General features: G+C 42.8%; 1 protein-coding gene across 5 annotated transcripts in view; it reads left to right on the forward strand.

Annotated features, from left to right (window-relative positions):
• Nucleotides 1-25,757, forward strand: part of KCNH7 (potassium voltage-gated channel subfamily H member 7) — a 266,849-nt gene that overhangs the window by 141,046 nt on the left and 100,046 nt on the right. For all 5 annotated transcript variants that reach the window (XM_072121861.1, XM_072121862.1, XM_072121864.1 and 2 more), the window contains exons 3-4: nucleotides 10,746-10,901; nucleotides 19,978-20,406. In XM_072121861.1, the coding sequence (XP_071977962.1) occupies nucleotides 10,746-10,901; nucleotides 19,978-20,406 (585 nt within the window). The remainder of the gene's footprint in view (nucleotides 1-10,745; nucleotides 10,902-19,977; nucleotides 20,407-25,757) is intronic.

A 25,757-nucleotide genomic window follows, 5' to 3' on the forward strand; every position in this document is an offset into this window, starting at 1 on the left:
TTTATTGTGTGACTTTCATTCTCTTAATGGTACCCCTCTATGGGACAAAAGCAGATTGACCCAAAGTTTGGGTATCAATACAGCCAATCATTTCTGCTTCTTACTTGGTATTTGGACAATAGTACACCAGGTTCACTATTTGCTTGAGTTGCTCATACATTTATTTGTCACACTGTTGGCCTTGTTGGTCACATGCTGGCCATGAGCTCAAGTCAAGATCTCACTGGCTCCATTATTTTTTCTATACAAAATGTACTGGGTATCAGTACAGTCTGGATAAGTTCTGGTCTTTACCTAACAATGGTACAATGAGTGCATTTACTAGTTAAATTGTTCAATCAACTTACATACCACTCTAGAGATGAGCGGACCCATGTTCTGGGTTTGGCCCCCTTACCCGAACATATTGCCGGATAAGTAGCTGAAGAGCAAATCCATAAAATTGACACCCCTAGAAACTAGCCATGGCTACGATTGGCCAGGGGGTGTCCATGGAGAGAATTAGCTTGGCCAGTCATATCCATGTCTTGTTTCTAGGGCGTCAGTTTGCTGAATCCAATTCGGCAATATATCGACCCAACCGACCATTGGGTCCGCTAATCTCTATACCAGACTATTAGCCTTGCTGATTCTTAAACTTACCATTCAAACAATACACATTTTTATGGCCTCAAGTTTATACTCAATCCGTATAGTCTCAATCATTCTTCTTTGACAGCACTACATCAGATGCCCTTTTTGCTTGATCCGCTCAGACCATACGGTTCTACCTTATGGTTTGCCTGCTGGTAAGAGGCTAAGGCCAAGCTATCACAATCAATCTGTCAATCTTCAATCTTTGGGAATGAATATGCATAGAATAAGATCTGCTCCTCCCTTGACAATGGTACATCAGGTGCCCTTTTAACATAGTCAATTTGCTGATGTGCCACATTATTGGTCCTCCTGGCCCATCAATGCTCTCCAGGGATATGGTCCATATTTTACCCCACTACTTTTAGTTTCCAAGTCATCAGAAGACTTCCACTGCCTTCCCTTGGGTCTTCATTTCTCCCTATTACTTGGGGAACTGTGATCTTCCATTAAACTTCTGTTTTTCATTATTTCTTACCTCCATTTCCTTCTCCTGAACTAATAAGCAGTCTGCTTAGGTTGCAATTCACCACTAGTTACAGATGGTATTATTTGGGTTATCGGAGCATCGGGATCAGACCATACATGCTTACATTTCTCTCTTTATGAAAAATATTAAAAAAGACAGATGTGCCGCATTGCGCCGTAACTTCTGGTGTGGGAACGCAGTCTAGGCTCAACAACCTGAAACGTACACCTAGCAGCCTCACTGACACAGCGAACAGAACAGCCTGTGCTCAATTGTATTTTAATGAACAGATGCTTTTCCATAGTCGGCAGCGGTGTGCATGCATCCTGGGTAAGGAAGCACAATAATGAAGACGGTGGGGTTTCCCCTATTTTGGCTTGCTTTTTCCCGTATCAGGTTAAAAAGGTCATGCACACGCCGACTGGAACGGTAGGACATAAGAGATTTTGACAGTGAATCATGAAACGGAGCCAGCAAGCTCCAAACAGATGGCACGAAAGTGCTGACAATACAAGGAAGTTGAATATTTAGAAAAATGAAATGTCATACGCCAGGCAGAGACACGGCGAAAATCTTTGCAGAAGTAACGCTAGTTAAGTGTGGAAATTTCTGAAGTGGTAAATGCGGTTGAGCCCGCGTATAAAATACATTGGGAACATTAAGGTCTCGCTTTGAGTTTTCTAGGTAAACACATTTCCTACAGGATTAATAGGTTTTATATGATTTTGTGCATCACAGGGTTTTTCTCTTAAATAAACGTAAAATTGCTCTCCGCATGAATGGGCTTAGATTCTGTAAAAACCGGGAATACCTACTGTATAAATCCCTACAAACCAAGCAGATGCCTTGGGATTATAAATCACACGAATCCCGTAACACGTGGACATTATAATGAAATATCTGCTTAAAGAAGACGTTTCGGGAAGAAAGAGTTTTCCTTACGGAGGCTGCCAATTAAGGCCGCCGTGTAGGCGTTTGGAGTCTTATAACCATGGATGCTCCACTGGGGGATTCTGGGAAAATATGCAAAGTTTTTCAAGATGGGATAAGGAAAACCACGCCTCTTTTAGCTACCATGTAAGGCAGCTCCCTCACGTTTAACAACTCTCTCTGTGCTAGAACAGGAGCTACTCCACTGATTCTTGCACAGTTGCAATTTTTTCTCTAGCCCTCACCATTTCCGAGTAATCAGTGCTGTTATTTTTGGAACCTAATATGCTAATTATTCTCTCTACTGGCAAGTAGGTGGTCCTGGCGTAGACCAGACAACCCTGCACATATAGAGAGCACATATTTAACACAATAAAACATATAACCCTGATTTCTCAGGAAAGGTGGGAGTTAAAGAAAAATTTTGAACTGCACTGCAATAAGTGGGATGGCATCGAAGGACGTAAAATCCATCTTGAAAAAGGCCATCTTAAACAAATTGAATAAAATATTTGTCAAATTTGTAATAACTGAATTGCTTTATTGCTGGATGGTTGTAATTAACAATCAGCGTTAATATTATTAGTCGAGCTTTAGGTTTAGACCAATGAAAAATTTGAATTTCCAGGAACATGTCACCCCTAGTAATGAGCGGAGTGGAACCACAATGTTCAGATTGGTGTCGAACATTGTGGGTATGGTGGCCTGAACCCAAAGTATGGGTTAGGGTTAGGTTTTGGCTTCACAATCTTTACCCCGATGGCGCGGATCACGGGTTTTGCTAGTGGGCTTGAGCGTCCAAGTTCTGAACCGATCATAGGGGGTCCACTCCATTTCCAGATATGTTTGTTACAGATTTTCAGGACATAGTTTCCTGATGCTATCCCATATGTGTAGCAAGTGATTGTGTAGTAGACTGCAGTCTATTAAGGATTTCGCTAGAAATTCTATTTTATGCTTTTCTTGAAATTCTTTTGAATTGATTTTGTGACTAATTGAACCCAATTGACCAAATTTGAGTTAAACTACATGTAGACATAATTGTTGATCACAAGACTTTTGGAATTATTCAAGATGGTAATCAGTGTGTGAAGAGTAATCATGCAGTGTTGACTAGCCAGGGGAGTAACTACAGGAGTAGCAGCGGTATCAGCTGCTATGGGGCCCACAGTTTCAGGGGCAACTGGGGTATTGGGAACAGGGTGTGTATGTGTGTTTGTGGTGTGTATGTACTGTATTTGTATGTGTTTGGATACGTTGTATATGACATTGTATGGGTGTGGGCTTTTGCTGTATGTGTGTATATGTGATGTGTATATGTTGTATGTCTGTGTATATGCATGGGTATATTTGGTACTGTATGTATGTGTGTATATGCTGTAAGTATGTCTATATGTTGTGTATATGCTGTGTGTTATTGTAACTCAAACGTATGACCCCCCAAAAAATATGTACACTTAGGGGTAAGTGGGGCTCATTCAGAAGTCAGCTATGGGGCCCTGCCTCTCCTAGTTACACCCCTGGATACAGCAAAATATTATCATTAGCTGGGTCCCACTTTTAGGACCTAAATGACCCTTAAAACCAAGTTTGAGTTGTCTCCTTGGTCATTAGCCTTATGGTGTTCCTACACTGCAAGGAAAATTGAGTAAGGGATCACAGAGCTTATCCAGCACCAAGGATTGTAGGGAGCTGGTACTTATGATTCCACCAAGTAGGAAATGATGACATCATGACAATATGACGTTACTTCTTATGTGACCTCCTAATGCCGTGGGGGCTTAGCAGTTAAACCTTGGGAAGGGATTGCATCTTGGCATCCTATGTGAACCTCATAAATCATAAACCTGTCCCACACTCACAGAAAAGCAGATAAGTTATAGAGCAGTAGGGGTACGACTGATGGGACTTGTATGGATCTCAAGAATGTGTATGGAATGGAGGTTCCTAGCAGTTGAACTTCCATCGATCCATAATTTTTATTTTTTCTAACATGTTTATTTTTTATATTATAAAATAGGACCCTATATTAGAGTCATCAAAGCAAACAATAGGTGGAAAGACCAAAGGGGTTACGGGGAAAGGGATCGATTCCATTTCAACAAACTATCATTTATTCTTTAACCTGTCCATAGATGATACATTTTGTTGGTGGGTCTTCCCCTTGAAGTGGTGAGTATTGACATAATTATGTAAGTTAATATGTATTTGAACATAGGATATCATAATTACATTGCGACTTTTCCATGTAGCCCTGTGAGGTCGATGGCTGGACAGGAGAAAATTTACAGGCTGAACAACAACATTTGGCCTTTTTTTTAAGTCTTTTTTTGGGAATTATTCAGGATGGTTATCCATGTATGAAGAGTAATTATGCAGTCCTGACTTGCCAGGGGTGTAACTATAGGGCTAGCAGCCATAGCAGCTGTTATGGAGCCCACAGTGTCAGGGGGCCTCAGTATCTGCGGTATTGGTTGTGTATAGGGTGTGAATATGTTGCATGTGTGTGTGGTGTGTAGGTACTATATTTGTTTGTGTGTGTATATGCTGTTTATGACATGGATGTGTTCTCTAATCTTTCTATAGAAGACACTTTTTGTTGATGGGTCACCCCCTTTAGCCCCCTTTAGGTGGTGAGTATCAACTTAATTTTGTAAGTTAATATGTATTTGAACATAGGATGTCATAATTACATTGCGACTTTTCCATGTAGGGGATATTATTGTATCCCTATGAGGCCGATGTCTGGACAGGAGAACATTTACATGCCGAACAACAACATTTTGGCATTTTTTTTTAAGTCTTAAGTGCTCTCTGAACAGACCGGTAAACACTAATTGTATCTGCGTTCCTTTTTCCATTAAGACGGTCGCTGTAGGTGAATGTTGTCTGGTACCATTTGAGAAGGTTGCTAAATTATTAACCATAAGACAATCAAATAAAACACAAGCTCCTCCGGCTCGACCACTGAGGCACGTCCCACAGAGCTCCAACGTGTTAACCCAATCCTCTGACTTATATTTTTTTAATGGTTTCGCAAAGTTCATTTGTGTAAAAGGTCAACACGGAACAGCATCTCACCGGGTTCTTGTCCATTTACATATGTTGGTGGAAGATAAGATGCGTCGGCGGTTTTACATGGCTTCCATTACCGCTCCTGACAGATGCTAATCATGTCGGAGGATAAGGTTTTCATGGCTGAGCTTTGCCTTGTCTACACAGGAGACATGGCTTAAATATCCGGTGACACCGGCAGAGATACTGTGCTTACAGGTATTGTGGACATCGGGAATGGAAATTTTACATGACGATCCATTGATTCCAAAGACAACATTGTAATGCCTTACTTTCCCTGTGGTGGCGCTGTAGGAAAATCTGACACTAAATACCAAGTATTCCAGCTGGTGGTTCTTTAACCCCTTACCTCCGCAACTGTTTTCCATGTTAATGCCTAACCCATTTTTCTGTTTTTTTTCATCAGTTCTTTCGACAAGCTATAACTTTTATATTTTTCGGTGACTATAGCTGAATGGGGTCTTGTTTTCTGGTGAACTTTCAGTTTGTTTAATCAATTCCTACACAACCTTTAACCTTTCGGTCACTATAGCTGTATGGGTTCTTGTTTTTTGGGGGCAAAAAATCATTTTTAATGGCACGACTTTGGGATTCATATGCCCTATGCCCTATGCACTGTGCAATATATTAAAAAAAAATGTAAACCTGACACTGTTTTGTCTAACAAAAATTTTCTGCCTATATCGTCGAATTTAAATAAATGTTTCGCATCACCACATTCCAAGCGCCATCATTGCTTACATTTTTTGTCAATATGGCTGTAGGAGGGAATTTTTTAAAAATACCTGTACATTTTATTAGTAGACATTTGTGGTTCATAGCAATTTTTGATTTTAATATATTCGTGATCGTATAAAATTAGTTAAAGTTAAAGGGAATCATTAGTTTTAACCGTACCTGTGTATTGTAAGTAGCAGCAGGACTGTTAAAAGTAACCTGTCAATCAAGATTTGCAGCTCCTGCTTAGTGCTATGGGTGGGACTTTTATCCAGAAGAGCTTTCTACTCTTTGCGATGAACTGTTCCACAGCCCCTCCCCTCTGCTCTGAGTGGCTGCTGTAAGTATCCAACTAAAATTCCTGCACAGCTCCTACTCCTAGCAGAGGGGAGGAGCTGTGGAGCAGCACATTGCAGAAAGCAGAAATCTCTTCAGATTGTTAGTCCCGCCCTGAGCCCTTACAAGAGCTGCAGTACTGGATTTGAACTTCACACCATGAACACCAATGGTGCCCACTTGGAACCCAGTGACTTGCTAGTGGGTCTACTGCGCCTTGTTGTATTGATTGCAGGTTGTTTTATGTGCTGAAAATGACATTACTTGCCCCCAAATTGCTAGAATAGCTTGAAAAGCCAACCACTTCAAAAGTTACCCACTTTTAAGCCAGGTTGCTATCCTAGAATATAAATACATTTTTCACAATCCTGCTGCTACTAACAACACACACAATGGGGCAGATTTACTTTCCCAGGTTCAGTCGCGATCCAGCGGCGGGTTCTCCGATGCTGATTCGGTTCTGGACGGGATTCACTAAGGTCGTGCGCCCGATGTCCACTAGGTGTCGCTGCTGCGCCGAGGTCCACTGGAGTTCACCGGAGTTCACCTTCTATTTCTTGGTGCAGGTAAGTGCGTGTCAAGCGACACTTTTTTTAAAAAAATATCGCAATTTTTCCAAATCCGTCGTGTTTTCCGACAGCCACGTCCCCCGATTTCCGTCACATGCATGCCGGCGCCGAAGCGCCACAATCTGATCGCGTTCATAAAAAACCCGGGGCAATTCGGCGCAAATCGGAAAAATTTGGGAAACCCAACGAAAAAAACCGATTCGGGACCCTTAGTAAATGACCCCCATTGTATGGTTACAAAGATTTCCAGGGCTTTGCTCTCAGTTGGGCTGCATTCACACTGCCGCAAGGGGGACGTATATACGGCCGACGTATATACGGCCGATATACGTCCCCCATAGACGGCAATGGGCGCCCTACGGGAGCGGTACGGTGCAGCACACATGCGGCACCGTACTGCTCCGTACCCCGGAAAAAGATAGGACATGTCCTATCATTCTCCGTATTATGGCGCCGTGCGCTCACCTCCTCCTCCTCTCCCCTTGTGCTGCCGTTGCCCGCCGTGCTACGGTACGGCGGGCAACGGCAGTGTGAATGTAGCCTTGGACAGTATTTCTAGCTGTCATGACCATGTGGGCACTAAGTGGCAGCACCCACACAATCGTATCGCCGGTTCCGACACAATGAGGTCATTCTGCCTTCAAGGTACAAAACATTTAGGGCTCTTAACAGGTTTAACATGATAAATACTGATACACGATGAGTGGTCATGGGGGGAATACCTCTAATTATAATAAAAGTAATGGGTATAAATGTCCCCTGACTCTTCTGATAGACGAGGCCAATTGTGTTTTGTCTTCCGCTATTTTTCTGCTTTTCGCGATAAATCTGCATCCTATTTCTTTTTTTTACCCTGGGAATGTAAACAAACAATAGGAAAGCCATTTATAAATGCTGACGCCGGCACAAAAGGGAAAATATCATGGCTGTACATCCAGATGAAAAATCCCTTCCCGCTAAGACAGCTTTATGGAGCATTATTCATTAGCCTAAAGACGGCTATTCTCCGATGGTGAAAGCTATAGCGTTTATTTAATAAGTCTGAGCCGACCTGGCTGCCTATCCTGCAGCACGGCTATTTTTAGCGTTTGTGGAACAATCCTAAATTGCTTATTTTTCTGTTTACTAAAGTCATTTTGTTTGTTTCCATGGGAACTAAAGCGAGTGCCATGGTGTAACTGTTTCGGGAGATGGTTTGAAGACACAATGGATAAAACTTGAACTGTGTGATCATAACAAATTGATGAGCCATACTGACGGAGAGGAAGTCACAGGCTGTAACGGGGCGGATAGAGACGTATTCTACTTTTAACATGTTTTTTCTAAACGCTTTCTAACAATAACACTGGTCGAAGAATATAAAAGGACCAGCGATTGGTGGGCAAGGGGCATTAAGCTTTTAGGTTATGTTACGTTCACATGTGTTCACACTATGGCCTCCATGTATATAGGTCACCACAGCCGTAAGTTGGATCTATCGCACCATGAATATCATGTACCCATTGACTTTCTAGTGGCTCCATTGGGTTCCATCATGGTTTTATTGGTGACAACTTACTTAAAGGAAATCTACCATCAAAATCCATCATGATAAGCCAGGAACATTACTCATAGATCCAGGAACTGTGACTGTAGAAATCTTCTTATATCTGTTATCTACAGCCCCCTTCCCTCTAAAATCAACAAAATTATGCTAATTAACCAGAAAAGCATTTGATTGGTTTCACATTAGCCACACAGTAGAAGGCTGCACAGTAGAAGGGGTGAAGTGCTCCTGTACAGTTTAGCTACAGCACAGATGGGCTCTGGTAACGCCCACTTGAGTCCTTCTCATTAGTGCAAAATGAAATGTTGATTTTAGAAGGAAGGAGGCCATGGATAACAAATATAGAACCAGGCACAGTGTGTGTGCTAATCTTCTTATGAGTAGGTGCCCCTGGTTTATTATGCTTGATTTTTTCGAGGGCTGACAGTAAATGGGGGCAATTAGGTGGTTAGAACCGGAGGGTCTGGCTTGGTAGTGGCCTTGCAGCCGATGTCATGGTGGTTTATACCTAAAGTAGGCCTCATCCACTCCGGTCTTGGCCAGAAGCAAGAGAAGGAAGTGGAGGCCATAGTATAGTAGATAGTCTGGCTGGGGCACTCCTGGGAGAATTAAATTAGTCATTCCCTGGCAGGTGGCAGAAGGCCCTTGGTGTTAATGGCATCCCAGGGACTTGCACTGGAGAAGTATTGTGGTAAAAATTAATTGTTGCTGTCATTAAAGGAACTAATTAAAGGCTGGCAATGATTTCTCCTGTGGCTAGAAGGTCTATCTGTTGGTTTGGCTGAGTATAGGCAATAGTCCTTGGTTATAGAAACATTTAGTACCACAACTCTGGACCTATGGGTCAACTAGACTGGATTGTCTCTTTTGGAGCCTGTTTGGTTCTGCTTCATCAGCAGCAATCTGTGTGATGTAGAAATGTGTCTCACATGGAGACTAGAAGCAAAGAACCTCAGAGATGGAGACCAGGTCTAATTTAATACACTAGTCAGTGCTTACCTCATATCTCTCAGGTAAGCACTAAGCATCAAATTAGCATAAAAATAAAAATTGCTGAATTTACAGAATGCTGGGAAACAAGCTTCCACAATTTTTTTTTCCCTAAAAAGTAGTCAAATATAAAGGACTGGATTGCCAGTCAGCAGAAAGTCTTACCTCCATTAAGGAAATTTGTAAATGACTTATAAACTAGGGCATCTGCTCCGTCTATTAATGCGCCAATCAATACGAGGAGATTAACCGTTACACATTAAAGATGAAGCTAAAAGTGGAAGCTACAGAACTTTTAATTAAGCATTACAGTAATTATATTTTAACTTTCTACTAAACGTTGCATGTAAATTAGGATCTGACTGCTCACCGCACAGCAGTGGGGAAATTTAATATAGAACTTAATCTTTTTTTTTTTAAAGCTTAACTCTTGAAGCATCGAGTTTATATCTTCCTCCCATATTTGTTCTGGTTTTGTGAGAAGACAAGAGGGTGGGGCATATAAGAAAGGAGTGTGCAACATAACTGGGAACATGTTTCCTTTTTTATGGTCGTTATGTCCCTGGTCATGTGTTGTTACACAGGTGTACGGCTCGTTGTATCCCTGATCATGTGTTGTTACACAGGTGTACGGCTCGTTGTATCCCTGATCATGTGATGTTACACAGGTGTACGGCTTGGTATATCCCTGATCATGTGATGTTACACAGGTGCACGACTTGTTATATCCCTGATCATGTGATGTTACACAGGTGTACGGCTCGTTATATCCCTGATCATGTGATGTTACACAGGTGCATGGCTCGTTATATCCCTGGTCATGTGATGTCACACAGGTGCACGGCTTGTTATATCCCTGATCATGTGATGTTACACAGGTGTACGGCTTGTTACATCCCTGATCATGTGATGTCACACAGGTGCACGGCTTGTTATATCCCTGATCATGTGATATTACACAGGTGTACGGCTTGTTATATCCCTGATCATGTGATGTCACACAGGTGCACGGCTTGTTATATCCCTGATCATGTGATGTCACGCAGGTGCACAGCTTGTTATATCCCTGTTTGTGTGATGTCACACAGATGCAAGGCTCGTTATATACCAACACATGACTAAGAACAGATTATAATTCACAGGAAGTAAACAATAAAGCTTTCTGTAGAATTACAGCAAGCAGAGATCTCGAAAAATTGTATAACTTTTCGTTACACAAACAATAACATTTATTTTCAGAAAATGAACGGTCCCTTTAATTATTCCTTTATACCTTTTATTATAAGATATCTCTCTATTATAAAACAATTGTCTTCTAAGGTGCCATGGGGGGCTTTGGCCATAGTGTTTGGGTGCAGTTACTTCCTGTTTATCCCTCATCATTTCTAGTCAAATTCTCAATTGGAATTGAATACTGAGAAGTCAATATTAATGTAGACAAAGTCTATTGAATTAATTCTAATTATTTTTCTATTTTCAGGTTCAACGTTCATCTGCAGCACACACGTCATACCAGTGAAGAACCAGGAAGGTGTAGCAATGATGTTTATCATTAATTTCGAGAATATGACAAAGGTTGAAAGCCCGGGCTCCCCAGATAAAATAAGCCAAATTCTTCCCATCAAAGCAGAAAACCGTAAGTTTATGATGAAGGATTAGCAATAAGATCGGTTCCTAATATGGATGTAGTATACAGAGAGTTCTCCAAGCTCCTGACCAGCAGATGTTGGATATTGTGTATTATGGGTTTGGTTCCGTATATATTTTTCTTTTGGACACGACTAGAACAAATCCCTTGTTTCTATTTCTTATACTGGTAGACCTTACTGGTGACAAGTCTTCAGTGTATAATGATAAAGAAGAACTGCATATAGTGTATAGATTTCATTTAGTCTGGTTGACCCATGAAACACAAGACATATTCTAGTTTTACAATACAAGTGGATATGATCCAGGTTAATGATCCAATCAAACTCTTGTCTTGCTAAACTGGGGTAGGTGCCCTACAAAGGACACTTGTCCCCTATGGATAGATGGCTGGGAGACCCCAAGTAAGAAGGAGGGTCCATACAAAACCGATTGCAGCTTGTGCTCTATTCATTTGTATGGCATGGTTGTTCCATAGAATCGGATGGAATATATATCAAGTATGGACATCTGCACTTCATTCTTCAGGATGTTATCGCTCCCTCAATGTCTAGATGGTTTTGTTCACATTGGTTGGACCTGCACGATCAGAAAAGGCATATGTGTCTTTCAATGGACTTATAAGACTCACCAGGGGTGGACGACCACCATGGGGCCTGGGCTGTATGAATATTATGGCCCCTAAAAGTCTGGTATCACTTCCTACATCTTGTACTAAAATCAGCTCCTTGGGGAATGGAGGATGTGTCCCTTCTGCTGCTTTCAATCTGTGGTTTCAGGACTTTTCGAGGAGCTTCAAAGGTCCTGAAATAGCCCTTGTGTACATGTGTATTGAGAGCAGGAACAAATGTACTAGGATTTCAAAGCTGAAGCTCCTTCTTGGTTTAAAATTTGGTGGGTGGTTTAGGTGACCATGGGCCCCCTAAAAAGCTTGGGCCGGGGCCACTGTGGAAACCGCCTATATTATAATACACTCACAGTAATTTTTTGACCGGAACCATAAGAATATCTTTTAGTCTGGAGGACCCACCATCTGTAAACTACCCCCAAATATCTGTAGTTGTGATATCAGTAAGCACAATAATAAGAATAATGATAATAATTCTTTATTTATATAGCGCACACAGATTACGCGGTGCAGCACAGAATTTGCCAAATCAGTCCCTGTCCCCAATGGGGCTCACAATCTAATCATCCTACCAGTATATTTTTTGGAGTGTGGGAGGAAACCTGAGGACCCAGAGGAAACCGACACAATCACAGAGAGAACACACAAACTCACAATGCAATTTGTAATTTCACCAGAGGGGGCAGTGCAGAGAATCTACTTTCTGCCATGATCCTGCACTGATTACATCTGAATGCTGGGATGTTCTATGTCCAGGGTATCATTAGAGAATGATATATAATGAATGAATAATAGAATGACATAAGCAGAGACCCTCTAACATGCTAATGGGAGGATGGAGCTCCAGTAACGTGTAATCAGATGTGGCATTGGAAGAAGCTGGAAGCATAAATCACTCCTCCATTTCTCCATTATTCCATTCATTTCTTTATTCATGAAGTCTTTGCATTGACTACACTCCTAGAGTTTATGGTTTTGCTCTTTTGTGGTTACCCTGTGGTTATCTGCACATATTGCAGGCGTTACCGGACATGAATGTGGCGCCTTTGTTCTACGAGCTCCCAATTATCATTTTTAATGTGAGGTCAGCGCTGCTTTTCATGTCTTACAGTCACAATTGCTTCAAAGTGAATGTGAATTGCTGAGCGGGCACTTTTATTTTACCACACACGTCCATGCGAACATATACTCTGGTTTCCGTAGACGTATCTATCTTTTATGTCTGTTACAATACTGCCTCTGTTCTTACATTGTGTCTCCTACACCGGCTCGATCGTGATAACTATCAGGGACGGATTAAGACTGCCATTGGCCTTGGGATGTATGATTATTATAGCCCCAACAAGTCTGGAGTCACTCCCTACATCTGGTACTGGAATCAGCTTCTTGGGGAATGGAGGATGAGTCCCTTCTGCTGCTTTCAATCTGCAATTTCAGGACCTTTAGAGGACCTTCAAAGGTCATGAAATGGCTCTTGTGTACTTGTGAATTGAGGGCAGGAACAGATAGCCCCTGCACATGCCCACTCAGTATATAGATAGCCCCACCAGTCCATAGTCAGCCCCTCAGTCCATTCAGCCCTCCTCAGTTCACAGCAGATGCCCCCCTTTAAAGGGATTTTCCCACAAAATAAAGTTAGGCCCTAACTTGGTGCTTGGCGATCTCTGGCAGCTCCATAGAGATTAATGGAGCAGAACGGTCATGCGTGGCCATCTGCTCCATTAATCTGACAAAGTGACAAGGGGTCCTCGCGACAAATCATCAGCAAGTAAGGCCCTATCCCGTGGATAGGGCCTAACTTTATTTCATATATTGGGAAAACTCCTTTAATGAAACGTCCACCCCAGATGCCCCCCTTTAATGAAACATCTAGCCCAGACGCCCCCTTTTAATGAAAGTCCACCCCAGACGCCCTCTTTAATGAAAGTCTACCCCAGACACCCCCTTTAATGTAATGTCCTGCCAGATGGTACCCCCAAACCAACCCACCTCTTGGAAACCCCTACAGATCCTAAATTCCAGAAAGAGGGAGCGGCACTCCAAGATTTAAAGTGTAACCATCATTTGAGATAATTTTTCATATTGTGTGAGGGGGGTTCCTTCCCATTGAGCTGCGCATTCCAGTCTGACGGGTCTGTCTGGGAGAGCCAGGAATCTTGCTTGTTTGTAGGTGACCCAATACTTATTTTCCACCATAATTTGCGAATAAATTCTTTATAAATCAAACAATGTGATTTTCTGGATCCGTTATCATATTTTGGGGCACATTTACTTACCCGTCCCTTGAGTGATCCCCGCTGTGCGTTGTCTGACGATCATGGACTCCCGAGCGATTCACTAAGATCGTGCGCCCGATATCCTGCATGTGTCGCTTCCCCGCTCAGGTCCGCCGGAGTTCACCATCTTCTTCCTGGTGCATGTAAGTGCTTGGCATGCGACACAAATTCAAATGTTAAATCCCGCGCTCAGTCCGAATCCGTTGAATCGTCCGACGCCCCCCCTTCCCCCCAATTTGCGGCGCATGAAAGCCGGCGCCAAAATCCGTTTGCGTCCGGCATAATCCACTTTTAAATGCAGCACAAAACGGTAATCGATGGAATATCCGACGCTTGTGAGGTTCGCAGACCCTTAGTAAATGAGCCCCATTGTCTCTCATAGTTGAGATCTTCCTATGATGCCAGTTACAGGCCTCTCTCATCTTTTTTAGTGGGGGCCCTTACACAATTGTTGACTGACTACATACCGTATATACTCGAGTATAAGCCGACCCAAGTATAAGCTGAGGCCCCTAATTTTACCACAAAAACATGGGAAAACCTATTGACTCGAGTATAAGCCGAGGGTGGGAAATGCATTGGTCACAGCCTCCCCAGTATATAGCCTGCCGGACCCTGCCCCATAGTATCTAGCCTTACCCCCAGTATATAGCCAGCCCGCTGGCCCAGTATATAGCCAGCAGCGGGGGAAGCCGGAAAGGTGAGTTTTGATATATATTTTTTTTACTGGGTTTGGGTTTTCAGCACATTTTTAACTAGGCTTATACTCGAGTATATCTTTGTTATATATTCCATCTCTATCTAACATAAACCATCCAGAGATAGCGAGTCGGGTCTTCTGTGCACCTCCTATGTGGAGAACACGACAACCCCTGCATTCTGAATGTATAAAAGTGACAGCTCACATATCAAAGACCATCAGATAAACAAAGAAATGAAAAGCCGTCACGGAGATAAAAGGCGCAGTTGTAGCAGGATGATGACTTGAGTGATTTGTGATGATCTTAAGAAGGGAAAATGTGTTCTCTGGACTGTTCTGAAGATCTCCGAGATAGAAGCTATCACATCCCGAATCTTATTGAAAGTGCGAGTCCTGGGCTTTGATTGCCAGCGACTAGAGCCAGCGTAATATCTGCTGCAGCGTCTCTTTTAAGGCTTCGCTGAATACCATCTGGTCATGTAGAGTTAGTAAATGATGCCCTCAGGATCGCTAAAATGTTTTCTTTTCAATGGTCTGGTAACTGCCTCCCAGTGCATCAGGTTTTGACACTGCCTCTTAAATAGTAAAAATGTCATCCCTCAAGGCTCGCACATAGTTATTGCCTACAGCTCAGAATGTCACTGCTGGATTACAGCTCCTTGTTACTGGATGTCACTTTAAAGTTTAAAGAGTATCACAAAACCTATTAATTAAAGGGTTTATTCTTTATTTTAAGGGAACCTGTCACCAGATTTTATCGAATTAAAACTAGCAGCCCCCTCAAGTAGGGTAGAATTCTTTATTCTATGTGAAAGCCCACCGGTTTATCCACAAAAATATCTGTTCCAAAGTCATTTGGAAATGAGCAGAGAAGAGTCATGTTTGCTTGAGATGAGTCACTTTTAGAGGCGGCAGGGGGAAAGTCACTTCAGACGCTCTTATCTTCGATTCTTTAGAATCTAGAAACATAGGGTGGGGGGATTTATCACAGCTTGTATGACTAATTATTGGCCTACAAGCGGTGATTTGGTCTCAGTGACTTTTCTACCTACCCTCTATGCAGCCAAGGCACGAGCTATATAGCCTGCGCCAGGCTCGGCCTCAGACTGCAGCGTTGTTCTATGCCTGGTGCACAATGCACCCGGCATTTGCACCCACGCTGGAGCCACCTGATAGATCAGGCCGGTGGCAGGGGCAGGGCTTGGATTATACGGTGGCACATGATGCATCCCTCCTCATAGTTTTGTGTTATTTCAAATATTAGAAACTCGTCTTTCAGAGCACTTCAAGCTTGTGGAGATACCAGCAGATAAAGATCCAGTTCCATCTATTTCTTGAACTGTCAGTGGGGCTTATTTACTAAGGTCCCAAGGCCGTATTTCTGTCGGGTTTTCCAACGTTTTCGGGGATCGTGCCGGGGATTGTGTTGCACGCGATCGGATTTTGTTGCAATCTCACCGGCTTTCATGCCACACAAATCGGGGGCAGGCAATCATATATAACTCAATATATATATATATATATATATATATATATATATATATATATATATATATTCAATCATATATAACCTCTGCCATTATCTTAGAGGGACAAAAGAGACAGAACAGAATCGTCATGCTCAAAGTTCCCAGCTCCCCATCACTTGCACAGGATGACCTAGTAAAGAGTGTCTGAAACTTTCCACTGTAATTTCTTCTTCTTTCTTGATGGCGCAGGTAGGTCTCTAGTGAGATAACTTTAGAGTTGCCATGGTTACGATTCATGCGAGAAGACGGACTCGTATTGTTCCTAAGTTCCAGCATATGAGTTTGGTGCTTTACAAACAAGCTATTTCGGCTGCACACAAGCTCTCGATTCATTTTCAATTCTACTGAAAATTGCTGAGATATCGCAAAAAATAGGATCCTACGGAGAGTCTTTCCATTAGGCTGTAATGCCTTTGGGTGTATTGTGTATTGTACAGGCGTCTCGGGAAGCTTTCATATGGGGAGCTAGCAGAGAATTTCGCCTAGCGGACAGCTTTCTGTCATTTCCAGGGACTGCTGCAGGTTTTATAGATTGGACCCTGCAGGGTATGATTGTCCCTGGTTAGAGTTCTACTTTATTATTGATTATATGGACGCTCCATTAGCTATTGTTATTCAGAGACCACCATTTAGGTTCTGTTCACACTGGCATCATGACTTCTGGTTCTAACACAACCATGAAAATTTTAATTGTGTATTACATCCTTACAATATTGCTGACCGATTGATATTGACATCATCAGGACATCGGTGGGTTTGTGGCCTCCAAATTCCTCCCGACCAGTTGTGTGTAGGGCCACCAGCAGGGTCAGCTACATGGTACAATGAGTATCTGCCGTACAGTCTTAAGTTCAATGGAGGCACAGATGCAATACTTGGATTCCACCGCTATAACATGGATGGAACTGTCTGCTTCTGGCAGAACCGCACTTGCCTATATCCAGCTGTCCCAGTTAATGTCATGAGGGGATTTGCCTATAACACATAACATCAACTTCATGGGGCCCCAGATGTGGTGAGACAGATTCACTTGGATCAGTTATTAAAATAACAGCCGGTTATCCAAGGCAACCCAAGGTAGGGGGCAACCTGGGGTGCAACTTGGGTCCAATGGAAGCGGGAGAGGAAAGAAGAGAGAGTGAGAGGAAAGTAGGACAGAGTTACATGGCCTCACACCAAGGGGATATGTTTAACATTAGGGGGTCCCACAAACATGAGTTTGATTGAAGCCCCCAAAATGCCAAGTATAGTGAAAGGATGTTTCATTCATTGGAGGTGGGGATGAGCATACCCGAACGGGTCTGTGCCAGACACTGAGGGTTGACTTCAGTCAGAAGTTCTCGTTCGGCAGCTCACTGCTTCCGTTAACAACGGGTGTCCGAACTACATGTTTTTTCCAAGTTTAGGCTACACTCACCGAACCTTTGCCAAATCCGCTCATCATTACTTAGGAGGATAAGGTTCTTGAGAATGGTGGATGTGCAAGTGGTTAGACCCCCAAACTATCAGACAAGGAATTCCATTTTTTTACCCTTTCTTGGCACTTTTGAAATGTAAAAATAAAATAAATATATATATATATATATACTGTATATACCCCTTACCTTACATTTGGCTATTACCAGAAGCACTTTCAGAAATATACTCTAAACATGGAGCCCTTGTCTAGTGTTTCTCTATAATTTACCTGTGCACAACTTTACCGTTTCAGATGCATCCACAAGACTCCTAATATTCCCACAGCAATTATAATGTCATTTGTCATAAATGAACGGTGACAATCTCTTAATTAGAATAAATGAGGTTGTCACGCCTCCCCCGCCCTTCGCTTTCTACTTTCTCTTAAAGCCAAGTTACGTTTTAAGTATTGTGTTGGAGATTATAGTTATAGGATTACAATGTGGAACAATTACTGTAATACCCAATGCTTGAAGAGTTGGGGTGGAAATCGGATCCTGTAGCTTTGCCTGTGGATGGCACAGAAGGCTACTGGAGTCATGTGACTACCGGCCTCTCTTAAAGGGATTATTCCTTTTGCATACTTTTTTCTGTATATTACTTATATGAAATAACTGTTCATGGGGTCACATCAGAGACTTGTTTCTCAGTGGGAATACTTTTGCCTGTGTGAATTGTATGCAGGGAGGGACGTGACTAATCCCCTTCATATTCCAGTGTGTTACTGCAGATAGAAGATGATTGATTAATGTATTCCCTCACTGCATTGACTCTGAGCCTACACCGGAACCAAACAATTACATTAATACACGGGCTAGTACACATACACAACACACAACATACCATAAGCTATTCTTAACCCCTTCCTGCATTACCGCGTACAATACATGTAATTCAGGGAATGATTGTTATATGCATCCCAACATACATGTATGTGATGTGACAACATAGGCTCATGGTTTTCTACACTTTACCGCTATTGCTGTTTGAGGATGAGCATCAATTTACTGGTGGATTGAGTTCTACCTATTAATAGAGATGAGTTAATCATCCATGAATCGATTCATAGAATCTTCGTCCAATTTTTCAAAAGATTCAAATTAGCCCGAACAGACGTTTTTTCATTTATCATGGAAATCGGTATATAGTCAGTGTAATGCCCAGTGCACATTGGGCATGTTTGGGCACTGTTTGGGCTATGTAGTGACCTGGAGCAGAGGAGCGTCAAATTTTGAATATGTCTGGATATTTGAATATTTCCCCTATATGAAGACAACACTTCTTAAATTATTTATTAAAGCTATAGAAAGGGTTAATGAACACTGAGAAAAAATTCCGACTGCATATGTATAACTAAAAAAGAAGCTAGTCATTTCCAAAGCTTTTTTGGCTTTTTTTTTTAGGAAAAAAAACAGACTTGTTTACTATTACTTAAGTCAAACTGACAGCTTCTGTCTGGAAACTTGTTTACCTCTTTAGAAACTTGCTGCCATAGAATATTATGGGGACTTTGTGAGTTTTAATCTATTGGAGAATGTTTTTTTCATGGTTTGTGCTGAAATTTATCCAAACCTAGAAGGTATATAAAGAAAACAGCCATAGGCCATAGTGTCCTGCAGTTAGAGAACAGAGCTTAGAAGAGGATATTTTGCCAGACTGTGTGAGTGACCAAAAGAAGATTCTAAAATGGGGATACTCTACCCTAGATCCTGGTTTACTAGCCTTTTTCCACGGTGCCACCTTTAGGATAAAGAGAGGGATAGCTAGCCCTGGCCTTTCCTCAGCATGAAATCCTTATTCTGCCAGGGATAAGTTTGGAGAAGTCAGGCCCTTTGCTTTGTTTGTATTTTTTTTCTGGTACCTGAATTTCCTTAGTAAAGAATCGACTGTCCACTGCAGACCCTGACTCTCTGGACTTATTTCCCATTGGGGTGCACCATGCCTTACCACCCCTTCTAGAGAGCAACAAAAGGTGGTGACACCTCAATGGGCTTGGTGGATCACCCCTGACCCAGGCAGTATATGTATACTGTTGGCTATGGGAATGGATGGTAGGTTCTAGGTGTACGCTACTCTATTCAATAATAGAAAGGTTGTCTGAACTTAGCCTAAGGCGGTGCACAGTTAGACTTGACAGTCTGATGCTGTGTCAAATTTATCTTTATCTTATTTTTTTGATGCTGGATTATAAATCTGGTGAATTATGAGAAGGTCCAGTTGGCCTAGTTTACACTAGAAAAATTTGCCCCCTCCCCTCCAAGCCATACCTCTTTTCCAAGACTTCCCACTTCTGTATTATCCTTAAAAATATATCAACATGGTCTAAAATCCTTTATAAATGTGGTGCAAGAGATTAAAAAAACAGATATTTTGGCTCAAACTTTAGTAGAATTATGTCTTAAAAAGTTTGATAAATCTGCTCCGATGTGTCCCCTTCATATCGGATTAAATTTTCAATATTCCATATCTTCCAGGTAAATTATTTGGATTCCGGATACCATCCCTGAGACTTTTAAATTACAGGAAACAGTCCCTACCGCAGGAAGATCCCGATGCCGTCATAGTGGACTCCTCTAAGCACAGCGATGACTCCATGGCTATGAAGCACTTTAAATCCCCCACAAAGGAGAGCTGCAGCCCATCGGAGGCAGACGACACAAAAGCACTGATCGATTCCAATAAGTGTTCACCGCTGGTTAATATAACTGGACCTCTGGACCATTCTTCACCCAAGCGACAATGGGACCAGTTATTTCCGGACGTGATGCATGCAGGGTCTCACCTGTCTCATTCAAGGTCCAAAGAAAGCCTTTGTAGCATGAGACGGGCTTCTTCTGTGCATGATATCGAAGGATTTAGCATTCACCCCAAGAGTGTTTTTAGAGACCGACATGCAAGTGAAGGTATGACACCCTCCATTTTTTACAACATAGCAAAAATATCATGTTTTATATGGAAAATTAGGTTTAGGATCTCATTAGACACCCAAGCGACCTCCAGGGGTTGGGGTGAATAAGAAACAAGAACACATACTGACCTTGCTTGTGTTCTGCATTGCTCTTGCACTAAAGTTTTTTGTGCCTGGAGTGAGCTGAACGTTTTGGGGGTTACATGACTTGTTTTATCCAGGAAGTGGCCATCTTGGAACATGGGCATTACTTCCTCTTTCCAGGTGGCATCACTTCCTGTGCTGTTCCTTGGTCTAAGTAGACCACTCATTGGCAGGAGTGGATCCTATGACCCCCGAAACCTCCCAAAAAGCCGATGCAAAAACCTGACTACCAGAGCAATTTGGAACCCTTGAGATTTTTTTTCTGGAAAACTCTTTAACAAGTACAGCATAACCTTTCAGACTTTGGAGTATGAAAGAGCTGAATCAAAGCAGAAATAGCAGATATGTTGGTTCTTCATAAATAATCAAAGTGGAAAACTCCAAGTCTATGGTGATTGTATTTTTCAATTATTCTTGTAATTCCCTAGAGTTAGGAGAATGGAGGGGAACACATTTTCCTATTCTGCTTAAAGGGAACCCATCACCACTATTTTCACAAATACAGGTAGTGACAGGTTCCTATAGAGCTCTAGTAACTATCTGACACCCTGTTTGTAGCTAAAAATTATGCCCCTGATATTCCCATATATTCAACTTTATAGTTTTACCTGGTAACTAAGCATGGCTACATGGAGTCCAGGTGGGTGTGGCCTCCTCAGGCTGAATCCAGCAGCTCCTCCCCATCCCTATCTCTGTATGCTGCTATAATGTCATGTGACCAGGGTGACATCATCGCAGGTCCTATAGCTTTAGTAGCATTAGGAACTGTACACTAAGCATATATGTCATGAAATCACAGCAGCCTGCATGGAGAGGAGTAGAAGTCCATGGAGGCTGCTGTGATTTTATGTGGTCAGATATGTGCATGGGGTATAGTTTTCATATTAAGTAGCTCAAGGACCTTTGATGATGTCACCCTGGTCACATGACATTAGGCCACGCCCCCCGTGGACTCGCTCCAAAGCTGCATAGATACCAGGCAAGATTATAACTCTGATTTTATGGGGATCTGAGGGGAACAATTTTTAGCTAAAAGCAGGGTGTCAGATAGTTACTAGAGCTCTATAGGAACCTGCCACTACCTGTATTTGTGAAAATAATGGTGACGGGTTCCCTTTAAATGTATTTGTCTACCTCCAGCCAATTATTGTAATTTTTTTGGAATGAAAAGTTTCCAATATACTTTCTGTATGAATTCATCATTGTTTTCTAGATCTCAACTTGCTGACATTCTATAGGAAGCTTCAGTGTTTACTTCCTGTGGATAAAAAACGGTTCCTGGTCATGTGATGTCACACAGATGCACAGCTCGTTATATATCCCTTGTCATGTGATGACACACAGGTGCACAGGTCATTATATACTGTATTCCTGGTCATGTGATGTCACACAGATGCATGGCTCGTTATATCACAGGGTGTAATCAGAGCTGTCTGGTACACTGAGCCATGCACCCATTTGACATCACATAACCAGGAATATAACTAGCCGTGCACTTGTGTGACATCACATGACCAGGTATATATAATGACCCGTGCACTTGTGTGACATCACATGACAGCGGATATAACTAGCAGTGCACCTGTGTGACATCACATGACCAGGAATACAGTATATAACGACCTGTGCACCTGTGTGTCATCACATGACCATGGATATAATGAGCCGTGCACCTGTATGACATCACATGACCAGGGATATAGTAAACCCTGCAACTGTGTGACATTGCATGACCTAGAACCATTTTTTATCCACAGGAAGTAAACATAGAAGCTTTCTATAGAATGACAGCAAGCAGAGATCTAGAAAAACACGAGGAATTGATACAGAAAGTGTGTTGTAAAATCGTATAACTTTTTATTACACACACAAGATCAATGATTTGCTGAGAGTAAACAATCCCTTTAAAAAAAGGTTTTACAGACTACTGCCTCCTAGTGGTAGCCACATAAAATATATTAGATATTATGGCTTCAATTTTGCTATTTTATTGCTTGAGAATGGAAAGAGTTAATCTAGAAATGAGTCTGGCTATGGCAAGGCAGCGTTCTGGAGATAGCTGGAGACATTGCTATGTGAAAGAGATCTCTGTATCGATCGCCTGATCTGAGCTCTGTGCTAGTCAGGGCGTCTTTCCAGAACATCTCTCTCCCAGGTGTCTTGCACAGTTGTGCATTTTGTTCCCTTCGAGAGGAAGTGAGCAGACGCAATAATAGATAGTGACCTTAAAAATGAAACTTTTGTGTGTCTATACACTTTACATTGTTTCCCTTGGGTGTTCTGATAGTAAGGCAGTAGAAAAGGGTCAATACTATGTGCAGCACAGGCGCAGTCATAGTTACTATGCAATTTTTGGGCTCAGAAATCTTTTTAGAATCATTTCTGAATATATCTTCATCTGCTTTGTTATACTAATGCAAAGCTCCAAATCCCCTGCTAAAATTTAAGGTTGAAAAGTAAAATTCAGCCAGTGTTAGAGGGATTTTTTTGGAGCATACTGCTGACTAAATTCACACTTAAAGGGGTTATCCGGGTTTAAATTTTTTTTTATGTCCGGGCTGGGGAGGGATAGTTAAACATAATAAACATGGACTTACCCCCTCCGGCGCCGCCGATGTCCCGCGCCGCGGTCCCTTCGATCCGTGCCCCTGTTTGTTTACAGGGGCACGGAAGCTGCGCACAGGGAGCTTCCGGTCCACGATGTGGACGGCTCCTCCCATGCGTCCCTATCTCTTAGCGTTGTAAGCGCTGAGAGATGGTGCGCATGGGAGCTTCCGGCCGGCCGGAAGCTCCCTGTGCGCCGGTGTAATGAAACCGGCGCACAGAGAAGACGGGCCGCGGCGCGGGACATCGGCAGCACCGGAGGAGGTAAGTACATGTTTATTATGTTTAACTAGCCCTCCCCAGCCCGGACATAAAAAAAAAATTTAAACCCAGATAACCCCTTTAATACTATTATAGAACGGTATGCAATAGAATCTTTAGCTCCCCCTAGTGGTGGCTGCGGGCATGGAGTATTTTGTTATTAGATTTCTTTTTATTTTATTTATGAGGATATCAGAAATCTGAGTTTAAGGTGTGTTCCTGTTATCCCTTTACTGCATTTAAGCAGCAGCTAAATGGGTTGTAAAACATAGTTTATAAGTCCTATTTGTGAAACATACAAATATTTGCAAAGTTTTTTGAAGTGACTGCTGCAGCCAGTGCTGAGAGTCTAGTGACTGCTGCAGCCAGTGCTGAGAGTCTAGTGACTGCTGCAGCCAGTGCTGAGAGTCTAGTGACTGCTGCAGCCAGTGCTGAGAAACCAGTGACTGCTGCAGCCAGTGCTGAGAATCTAGTGACTGCTGCAGCCAGTGCTGAGAATCTAGTGACTGCTGCAGCCAGTGCTGAGAGTCTAGTGACTGCTGCAGCCAGTGCTGAGAAACCAGTGACTGCTGCAGCCAGTGCTGAGAGTCTAGTGACTGCTGCAGCCAGTGCTGAGAGTCTAGTGACTGCTGCAGCCAGTGCTGAGAAACCAGTGACTGCTGCAGCCAGTGCTGAGAGTCTAGTGACTGCTGCTGCCGGTGCTGAGAAACCAGTGACTGCTGCAGCCAGTGCTGAGAGTCTAGTGACTGCTGCAGCCAGTGCTGAGAGTCTAGTGACTGCTGCAGCCAGTGCTGAGAAACCAGTGACTGCTGCAGCCAGTGCTGAGAATCTTGTGACTGCTGCAGCCAGTGCTGAGAATCTAGTGACTGCTGCAGCCAGCGCTGAGAATCCAGTGACTGCTGCAGCCGGTGCTGAGAGTCAAGTGACTGCTGCAGCCAGCGCTGAGAATCCAGTGACTGCTGCAGCCGGTGCTGAGAGTCAAGTGACTTCTGCAGCCAGTGCTGAGAGTCTAGTGACTTCTGCAGCCAGTGCTGAGATTATAGTGACTGCTACAGCCAGTACTGAGAATCTAGTGACTGCTGCAGCCAGTGCTGAGAGTCTAGTGACTTCTGCAGCCAGTGCTGATAATCTAGTGACTGCTGCAGCCAGTACTGAGAATCTAGTGACTTCTGCAGCCAGTGCTGAGAGTCTAGTGACTGCTGCAGCCTGGGCTGAGAATCTAGTGACTGCTGCAGCCTGGGCTGAGAATCTAGTGACTGCTGCAGCGGTGCTGAGAATCTAGTGACTGCTGCAGCCGGTGCTCAAAATCCATTGACTGCTGCAGCCAGTGCTGAGAATCCATTGACTGCTGCAGCCAGTGCTGAGAATCTAGTGACTGCTGCAGACTGGCCTCAGCACTCACAGCACTTCAGTGATTATTATTCAAGTTCTTGTGCCTACTGAGGCCAGTGATTTGCTCTTTAGCCCTTCTAACAGATATAACTGGTGCCTGCTGGGGGAAGGGGCCCCAAAAAAACCTCTAAAGGGAATCTATCAGCAGTTTTGAAAATGCATACCTACACAATGCTGGGGACATGACCTGAGAAACAGGTTAATCATACCATTGTGTATGTTACCAGTACATAAGGTGTGTCCTCACACTTCTGTGCTCTTCAAGGTGTGTCCTCACACTTCTCTGCTCTAAGCTCTTGGCACTGAGTTGCCCCACAGCCCCTCCCATCTGCTCTGATTAAAAGCTGTAATGGATTGTTAAAAAAGGAAGAAGTCACTCTGCCGAGAGATTCCTTATAGAGGAGCAATCTATTGTTTGTCTGATTTTTTGCATGTTCTTAAAAATCATTGGAACATGGAACAGTTTGAAATATGTAACTTAGAGGAAATCTACCATCAAAATCCATCAGGATAAACCAGGGACACTTACTCATAGATCCGGGCACCGTGACCATAGTAATCTTCTTATATCTGTTATCCATGACCTCATTCCTTCTAAAATCTACTTTTATAAGTATGCTAATGAGCAAAAAAGCCGCTGTGGGTGTTACCACAGCCCCTTTATCCTCTTGTTTCACAGGCTGTTACACTGTCTTCCCCTACCCCCTGTTCCCTCAGCACTTTCCCCCTCACTCTACCTTCTGTAATCTGACACAATTGGAGAGGAAAGTACAACTGCACAGTGTAACAGCCTGTGAAGCTGCAGCATGGAGGAGCTCTGATAATGCTCTGACAGCACTTCTGGTGCATTAGCATAATTTCAAAAGTTGATATTAGAAGGAAGGAGGCCATTGATAATAAATATAAGAAGATTACCACAGTCACGGTGCCTGTATCTATGAGTAA

This window comes from Engystomops pustulosus, chromosome 8, assembly GCF_040894005.1.
Source record: "Engystomops pustulosus chromosome 8, aEngPut4.maternal, whole genome shotgun sequence".
Classification (NCBI taxonomy): Eukaryota; Metazoa; Chordata; class Amphibia; order Anura; family Leptodactylidae; genus Engystomops; species Engystomops pustulosus.